The 9,708-nt window shown below is 43.0% G+C and overlaps 1 protein-coding gene across 2 annotated transcripts in view; it reads right to left on the bottom strand.

The window, feature by feature from the left end:
• Nucleotides 1-1,642, bottom strand: part of ano2b (anoctamin 2b) — a 67,702-nt gene extending 66,060 nt beyond the window's left edge. Inside the window, exon 1 of one of the 2 annotated variants that reach the window (XM_047575803.1) lies at nt 1,417-1,642. In XM_047575803.1, coding sequence (XP_047431759.1) covers nt 1,417-1,453 — 37 coding nt within the window. In that variant the 5' untranslated portion in view covers nt 1,454-1,642. The remainder of the gene's footprint in view (nt 1-1,416) is intronic. The other variant, XM_047575804.1, reaches the window with a different exon arrangement.
• Between the last annotated feature and the right edge of the window lie 8,066 nt (nt 1,643-9,708).

Below are 9,708 nucleotides of genomic sequence, written 5' to 3' on the forward strand. Positions count from 1 at the left end.
GTAAAGGCCCCTTAGCGCCTGGGACAGTTTAAAGTTCTTTAAGCGTCTGAGGTGGTGGAGATGCTGCCGGGCGTCCCTCACCACTGTGCTGACCTGACAGGAACATGAAGTGAACACCCAAGTGCCGGAAACCGTGTGCTCTCTCCACTCGGCCGTTATTTCATCTCCCGCCTGGTGCTAAACTCCACTATCCTCCCCTTTGACCCGCTGACATTCAAGAGGGGAACGTTCTCGAACTTTTCTGGGACAAACATGCGCAACACAAGCTCGTTCCAGTGTCTTCAAACGTGGCGAGAGCTTCAATATCAGTCCCTAATCAAACTATTTCTGGTGAACAAACGGCGGCAGGGGCCTGGCGCGGATGACAAAAGAAAGGGGAGCGCGTGCAACAGCTGGAACGTACAGTAATTATTGGTTATCAGTCTGTAATCTCCTATCATGAAGGAGAGTGTATTATAATGACTTCGGGACATAAAGCCTCCAGGAGGCTCGGTGATAAATCCCGGCCTCCCAGTCATTGTGTAGCGCAGATTAATACTGCGCAAGGAACTCATGCAAGATTATGATGATCCCATATACATGCCAAACCACCTCTTTAATCTAATGCCACGAAGAGGGCTTTTTAGACTGTATGTAAACAAGGAAGTTCGGTTTTAACCCAGAAGCCACTGAACTGCTACGACACTAATGGTCGGTTTAGTTCGCATGGTGACGCATAAGTCATAAATGCTTTAAACCGTTCTGACCAATAAGCGTGCCTGTTTGAAACGTGCTTCCCTCACATGGCCTCCTGGGGGATCCTTTTAAAGCATTAAACTGAACTGAAGATTTGCTTGGACGAGTAGTACAGGTCTTTTTTGGTTTTTAGATAAACCGATAAAGTTACGAAACTAAGGCGCCCAGGAAAAGGTTCATGTATCGGAGTGTTGCTTCTCTCCTACAACAGGCTGTTCTGTAAACAGCGAGGCACTGCTAGCTTAGCAGTGTTAGCAAACCCAGCGGCAGTCATTCAAGTACATGACTCCGGCTTACCTCCCCACCTGGGGAATTACTTCTAGGAATCACATGTCTGAGTTTTCACTTGAAAATTGCTTAATTCGTTCCAACAGCGGCGGCGAAGCAGTCGCTCCTCAAGCTGAGACCGAACACTTCGGCACAGAGAGGTCCTGAATGCATAATCGAATTAAACTCACATGCAACCGTATACCCCGCTGCCGTAAAGAGCTGCCCGTTGACGGGCCCCCCCCATGCGGCCCGCTGACACACAACACACATCGGAGAAGGGGGAAAGGACAAAAGGCGGGTTACTCTACGGTGGTCCTGTCTTTTGTTGGGTGAAGATACAAGAGGGACAGGCGGGACAGGCCACACAAAGGAGGGCGAAGAGGGCTTCCTATAGGTTTCCGTGGCACTCACCTGCACAGGTGGAGGAGGGGGATCTGCGGAGAGCCATTTCACATCAGCTCTGAGCGACTCCAGCAGAGAGGAGAGGCCTTGTTCCCTTTGAGTTGCCAGTCAGTCAGTCAGCCAGTCAGTCAATCAGCCAGTCAGCCATGCTGGTTTGCTATCAGCAGCAGGTGAGAGGAACAACAGCAACACTCTGACTCAGTTGTGCAATCCTCAGCTCAGTAGAAGCTAAGCTCTGTCGGGATAATGCTCCTCTCCAACTGGCTGGCAGGGAAGCAGAGACTCCGCAACTCAGCTTATTGTGTACACTTGCTTAATGCACTGCACACCGGGCTTATAAGTAACAGACCGGCTGGCTGATTGGATGTTTAGCTAAGGAATTACAGCCCCACCGACTCGAGCAGAGATTATTGGGCCCTCTAATGTGCATTAAATACCATGCCTTCTGTTTAGGTTTAGCTGCAAACCTGTAGGGTCTTGGAGGTCTGCTTCATGGAGCTTAAGATCAGGGAAGAGGCATTTTAATGGAAATTGAAATTATATAATGAAGAGGACATATGGACTCAACAGCCAAGACAAGGCCAAGGCTCAAATGAAAGCAAGAATCAAAGAATTGTAGCCAAAAAAAAGATTATGAAAAGTGAAATGGATAGGACCAAATCGTATGCTATAGAGATGGGAAACATAACTCTATTTAAAATGCTTTGAGTTGTTCATTTTTGCTCTTCAGTTAACTGATTTTATTGCAGTTCCTACCTGACATTTCTGCAGCAACCCTTTCTAAACACATGCCTATACACAAACTATTAATAATTTAAATACTACAGGACAATTCTTGTGAGTTTCGATCCAGAACAGAATTAAACGTAAAAACTGGAGTTTTTGACCACTAGAGGCACTGTGGAACAAACAGACAAGTTTGCTCATGTAAACAACAGAAGAACCCATTTCTGCGTTTCATACATTTCCACAGATTTACATATAATGGTGGTAACAGAAACATATCATTTTGTTGCTAAATGGCAGTAAAGAACGAGACAGCCAGCACATTTTTCTCATAATACGTTCCAATTTCACATTTGCTGTGTCAGAGACTCCCTTGAAAACGATCGCGTAGTTCTACGTGTATATTACGTCCAGCAGTTTGATTCGGTTCAGCATCTGGGAAATCTTGTTTTGCCTGTCATTTTGAGCATGCTGGTTCTAAAAACTGCCACACCGCTGCACCTATGCAACCTCTGATATTGGGAACAAGCTATTCAGAGGCGCAACTTCAAAAGGCTTAGTCATCAAATTTGCTAACAAAGGGGTGTGTGCTAGTTCATCCAACACTGACCCAGAAACCCAAAATAGACCAATTTAATATGCAGTTTGGAAAAACAGTTTTCTCGGCTTTATCCGTAGCTCTGTGCCTGGAAGTTTGTTGCTCAAATGCATCTTAAGAGTCAAGTTGAGTCAAGTACATAATCCCTCAAGGTACGAGGTTTATATTAGAGACTCGGGTGTTTTTCTAATGCAACAGATAATCATCTAGAATAATGATTTAACAAGGAGTTTAATGGCAGTAGGGGTTGTACAGTGAATGTCATTGTCAGAGACATTGGACCTTTAGCTGTAGTACACAGGGAAGTACACTTTGATGATGCTGAGTTGCCACCTGTTTTTATACAGTCTATACATAGCCTGTACAAAAGAATAGAATACAGACTTCATTGTTGCAAAACATTCTTTTCTACTGTTATCATGAGTGATGTCATTAGAGACTAGCCACTGTGTCTGATGTGCGTATCGATCCACAAATTACGATGTTTCCGATTCAGATGTTCGTTTTTTTTTTATTTTTTAGAATCTATCTTCACATCAAAATATTGATACCAAGTCCACTTTCACAAGAAATATTAATACTTTTATGACACTGAATCTGTAATCAATTCTTTAAAAAAAGAGTGACAGAGAGGCAGCACAGGAAAATGCCCCTACGCCTGAGACAAACCTCTATGATGGAAGCCCTTAAATTCAGAGAGGCAGGCCATCATAGGCATATACATGCAGATCATGCCAACACACTGTTGTTTCTTAGCAAACAGAATTAGAATTATATCTAAGTCAGAGCCACTCTTCTTACTTTTGTTTTTATTTGAGTTTTTTTTTTTTTTTTTTTTAAATGTGATTTGCTCAAATTTTCAGTCGACTTGTTGATTTGTGCAGATTGTCTTTAAGTGCTCAGATTAAAGAGACATCTAATGTTTGGCAGCTGGTTTAGTTCTCATACAGGAGTATTAATTCACAAATGTTCATTGTAAAAGTCATTATTTTCATATAGCTACGCAAGAAGACATCTAAAATCATCGGTATCGGGATATTGGTATTGCTTGGTGTCGGACTCAACTTTCATTACATGACAGTCGACTTTGACTCTGTATTCCTCACTGAAAAGGGGAAACAGGAAGACCTCCATCTACAGTTTAGTTCTTCTATGTGATCACAGAGGGGAGATGATCAGTGTATTTGGATGTTCAGACAGGACGATGATGGAAATGAAAGCTTTCTGTGTGTTCCCTTTCGTCGAACCTGACATTTTGTCTCCTTTCATCAGTTCCTTTTCTCTTGCCATGCGTCACAGAGCCAATCACAGAGAGCTCTCTGAGATTAAACGGGCTTAATTTGTCGACCTGCTCCCGTGTCACACAAAAACACTGTTCTTTACTTCCTAGCACTTGCTGCTTTCAAACTTTTCTTTGAGAATGTTGCGGTACGTTTGGTGTTTTTTTTGGTCTCCGTTCGCTTCATAGAGTGAACACAGCAATAGTATAAAGTATAATAAAGAGACATTTACACAGGAATGAACGCATGCTTCTCTCTACCCGTCTGCTAACACGCAGCACTCGGGCGCAAATAGTTCCTGCCATTTCTTCCTTTTCAACCTGTGCGAATGTAATTAATGAAATAAACGATCAAATTTGCCGCAGGGCCGTGTGCTGCACATTCTACTTCCTCCCAGTCTAATTGCTTGGCCAGCCAGCTCAGTGACTAATTGTTCTACCTGATGGTAACTGATGCTAAATACAGATAGAGTGTGAGAGGCAGTGTCGGGTTGCGCACACACAAGCGCGCACGCAGCCGGCGGCGGCACACAGCCTCACGCGCCCTCGTATTCTGTCAGTAAAGCTATCTGATGTGGTACACCGACACCGACACACACACACACACACACACACAGGCTTGCGCACCCAAACACACCTCGGTCGTTGAGGCTCCGGTTGCAGCGGGTACAGATATGCTCAGGGTGTTAAATATTAAAGGCTGTAACATTAACGGCCAGGTGTTGTAATCGAGGAAACTGCGAAAAGGTCAAGTTCGGACTACGGGCGGCTCCGCGGCCACGTGGCTGACCGCATTGTAAACTTGTAGGAGTCGCTCAAGTTCACTGTTAAGTCGGATGAGTGGCGAAGTCTTGATATCGAATCCGGAAAGTGTCGACCTGAGAGAACCACAACTTTCCTACACTTAAAACAAAATGCTGTAGGTTGAGGGGAGTGGCCTCTGTGGATCATCCCACGGATACTTGATCAGTTTGGGATCTAGTGAATTTAGAGGCCAGGTCAACACCTTGTGCTGTTTCATGTTTGTTTGGTTGTTCCTAAACCATTTGTGTGTGTGTGTGTGTCCCCGGCTGCTGGATGCAAACGACGCAGGCTTGAGCTGACAGGTTTTCCTTTAACTGTGCGGAAAGAGGCCGAAATTCATTATACTCAGTATTGCCACAAACTGATACAAAGCTTTACAAATAAACCAAACAAAGGGGAGATGTGGTGACGGCAGCAGCAGCTTTTATCTATTGTTTCATCTGCCCAGGAACTACAAAGTGATAAAGACTTCACTTCTGACTGCAGAGGATTTTGATGCCAGGTAACTACAGTAACAGTGCCGCTCCACTGATGTCTACATTTCAACTGTCCCAAACGGAGATGATGGGAGACTGAGGGAGATTGAGTAGGTTCTCAGTAGAACTGTGAGATCAGAAGTTCCACTGTTGCTACAACAAGTAAATTAATTGCGTAAGAATTGTTGTGCGACTGACTGTACCAACATTTTGAAAAGCAGCCGGAGATATATTTTTGCAGATATCTCCGACTTCTAAGCTTGAAGACCAGTCTGCAATGTCCACCAGCTATCATCAGCTTTAACAGGAGCCTCCAGCCAAAGCACCAAGAGTAAAAAAAAGTCTCTCTTCAACAGCCATCCGAAATGTCTGCCTCTGCCTCCACCTGCTCCTTCCAGCCTCCTCCGCCTGAAGCCACGGACTCCACCTGCAGGTTCTCTAAGCTTTAATAAACCACAACAGCCAACAACTGTAAACAACTGCCTCCTATTTTACTTGACATTTCTTGCTCTGATCTATAAGTCAAAGGCAGAAGCGATCTGACCACAGCAGTGCAACAAGAGAGCTTTATTTCTTTTATTTGGCAATTCCACTTAAAATAACACCAGCTCTGCCAAAGCGTAAGTGGAAAGAGAAAAGAAAAAAGGGTCAGAACAGCAGATCTACCAAAGGCAAGAAACTGATCAAAGATGGTCATACAATTACACTCGACAAGTTTTTCTCAGTATTAACAACATCCGTCACTACCTCGGTGCAATGATGTACAATGTATGGTCCGTTTCACCACTCAGTTAAATCAAGCTAATTAAAATATGTGTTCATCAGAGATAAATACATGATAAATATGTCAATACATAAACCTCACTTCTCACTGGTCCCTCATCTGATCTCTTAGAAGAAGAGAAGAATAAATAAGCTACAGTGGTGTGAGAAAGTGTTGGCCTCCATCCTGATTTCTTATTTGTATTGCATGTTTGTCACACCTAAATGTTTCAACAAACAAAGCTAAATATGAGTCAAAGATAATACATGTTAACACAAAATGTAGCATTTAAATTAAGGTTTTTATTACTAAGGGAAGTAATCCAAACCTACATAGCCCTGTGTGAAGACTGGATCTTGGTGTGACCCTCAAACTTTTCAAAAAGTTTTCTAGGCTAGGCTAGCTGGTATCTATGGTTTCAGTCTCTTCCAGTGGTCTCTTCATGTGAAGATTCTTCTTCGTCTGTTTTATGGCGGTTGGCAAACAACCTTTAGGCACATTACCGCCACCATCTGGCCTGGGACGAAAAGAATCGATGAGGAGAATCGATGAGCATGAAGGCTAACGATATCGACGAATTGAACCAGTTGGAACTGGTTCTTTTAAAGAACTCTCGACGCCCATCCCTAGCTATATATTTTTCTTAACCCACTTTTCGCTTTTAGGAGCGCAAACCAGCTTTAAATATAGACATCTTAGCTTAATGAACCATAAGCATGTTTATTTCTGAAGCTGCACTGAACCATGGTATAAGCATGAAAGTGGGAACTGAGAAATGCAACATGTAGACTTCTCTTCTCTGAAATCCCCCATGTTACCATGGTTTTACTTTCATGTGTGCGTTACATTTGTCACAGTTACTATATCATCTCATATACACCAACCAGCCAGGTTCGATTGCGCCTCCAAGTATAGCTGATTTCCTGTGATCGGATGATGTTCCGAAAGTAGTTTGTGAGCTGTACTAACATGAGGAGTTACATTTTCGAGGGCACAATAAGCTCATACATTGCACTATACTTATTTAAATCATATCTCCTTTCATATTTCGTAACGTGTTGGTGTTTCTCACAACAGACATGATAAAGGGCTCAAAACATCTGGTTTTTCCGATGGCGGCCTTTGTTTTGGGAAAGACGTTCAACCCAGTGGTGGTCGGATGATGTACCTGAATACATTGCCTTTGCTTTTCTGTCCATCACCATATAAAGCCTGCCCAAATGGTTTGAATAGCATGACAGACCTTTTAATGGAGCACTATCAGTTCCTAAAGGAGGGGATCCAGACATACTTTCCACCACAGAAAATTTGCAGCAAATTTGTAGTCAGGGTATAATTTTTGCTAAGAAGATTCCAACTGTAGATCAATGTAAGGCCACAGCCATCAACAGCTTAGCACCAACCCTGATCTATTTAACTGTTAGGAAATTCCACTACGAGAAATTTACCTTAAACATCACACCAACTGGGATGGAACTGTGCAGGAAGCAAATGGCTGGTCAATGGGTTGTCCAGTGGGTTAGTAGATTTGCTGAGATCCAGCTGTAGAGTGCAACCAAATGAATACAGATCCTTCATCAGTCTACAGCCACTACTCGAACTAAAGTCAAACATGAATGTGAACATGAAAGGCTTACGGTCTAAACTAATTTATGAATACTGTATTCAGTTTCTGATTATGTTAAATCATACACACTGGACCAGTCAGCGTTCAGTTTGAATGCAAAGCAAAATTTGTATGACCACAGAAAAGTGTACAATTAGGTGACCAACTAAGCAAAAATGGTAAAATGATCCAGCTAAACATAGATCAGGAGTTTGAGTTGGTCTAAAATACCATAAGTCTCCACCCTAAATGCTTTATGGAAACGTGCATCTTTGGATGCCCTACTGTTAGGAATTGAAAAAAATACCACCAGGAAAAACCAACAAAGAAGAACTCCATTCTACATTTCCACTGTATATGTGGTTATGTATATATATATACTGAAAAAAGATGAAAAGCGTAAGCATGAATGGAGACGTCTTCACTAGCTACGCTGTGAATTGAGAGGGGAAGCATTAAATCCGCGTTCCTGCTCTTCAAGGCATTTAAAGACGCACACCATAAACAGAGTGAATAACACCCACGCATCATACATAATTCTTTACATACATGTACAGCAGTATTTTTACATATGTGCATACAGATGTGTATGACTAGATCATATATCACTGGCTTTCCTTTTCCTCTACGCACCACCTCCGCCCAGAGCCCGACAAACGTCAATTAACCTAAAACCAGGTCCTGACCCTGAAGGAAACCCCCAGAGGAGCGAGGTCAGGCCCAGTGTCTTCACTCTGAAGCTGTAGGACACGCTCTGCTCCTCACAAAGATGAAGAAGTACAGGAGCGCCCACATTCACCAAGAGTACAGGATCACACACACACACACACACACACACACACACACACACACACACACACACACACACACACACACACACACACACAGACACACTCGGAGTGATTTCCCCCGTCGTCTGATCTGGTTCATGTCTTCCCGGGGAAGAACAAGCGATTATAGAGAAGGAGAGGGAATCGATTCTAGATGATCCAGTTCACTCCAGTTTCTTCCGGTTCCCTCCCACACCAACCTCCAAACCCTGTCACAGCCGAGGGAGTTAGTCCATAAAAGCAGCAGCGCACGTCTATTCTGGACAGAAATGTTGCTTCGTGAAGATTTGTTCCTGCTTTAAAGTACGCACTGAATAACTAAACCTTTTTATCTGTGGTAGACTGCAACTAGAAAACCTGAATTTTAATACAATATTCGTGCGGCTTGCCACATTATTTGCGTCTTGTGTGTTCCTTGTCTTTTTTCTCTTCCTTGTCCCCTTCCCTTCCAAGGCTAGAATTACAAAGATTGATAGAAAAAGCCCAAGCCCACCTTGGTGACAAGGTGGACATCTGGGCAGTGTTTCGGTTGCCTTTGTGTTTTTGCCCGAGTTACGGAGAGAGCTGTCTTTCTGTGCTTGGTTTTGTTTAAGATTTTAGGTTGTAATCATGAGTTATGACTTTGAGTTGATACCAAGTCACATTATTTTATTTATTTATTTTTCTTTTTACAACAATCAGGCATAACATTATGACCACCTTCCTAATATTGTGCCTCCAAAACAGTTGTGACTCTTTGGGTGCAATGGAGTAAGGGGAGGGACCTCTGTGAATCATCCCCACAGATACTTGATCAGTTTGGGATCTAGTGAATTTGGAGGCCAGGTTTTGAGTTCCTAAAAGTGTTTTTGTGTCACTGCTATGTATGGGGTAGGCGTGTCTGGTTCATGTCTAAGTAGCATCCAAATAAATGCCTGGTCCAAAAGGTTGTCAATGTTTTATACTTTGTTGTGGCAGATCAGTGTATATGAATAACACAACATAGCACATTTCAATAAGAGACGTATACGTAACTTATGAACATGGGTTCTAATCGTGTAGGTGTATCCCCATAATTACACAAATTGAGACTTTCTTGCACAATGCTGTACACCAGGGGTTCCCAAACTTCAGAGTGCCATGGCCCACTTTAAGATCTGAAAATCTCTTGCGGTCCACCCAACAACCCTGATCAACACACAAGACGAATTATTTCTTCTTTTTATTTCATGAGCAGAGC

The sequence above is a fragment of the Mugil cephalus genome, chromosome 22 (assembly GCF_022458985.1).
Source record: "Mugil cephalus isolate CIBA_MC_2020 chromosome 22, CIBA_Mcephalus_1.1, whole genome shotgun sequence".
Taxonomy (NCBI): Eukaryota; Metazoa; Chordata; class Actinopteri; order Mugiliformes; family Mugilidae; genus Mugil; species Mugil cephalus.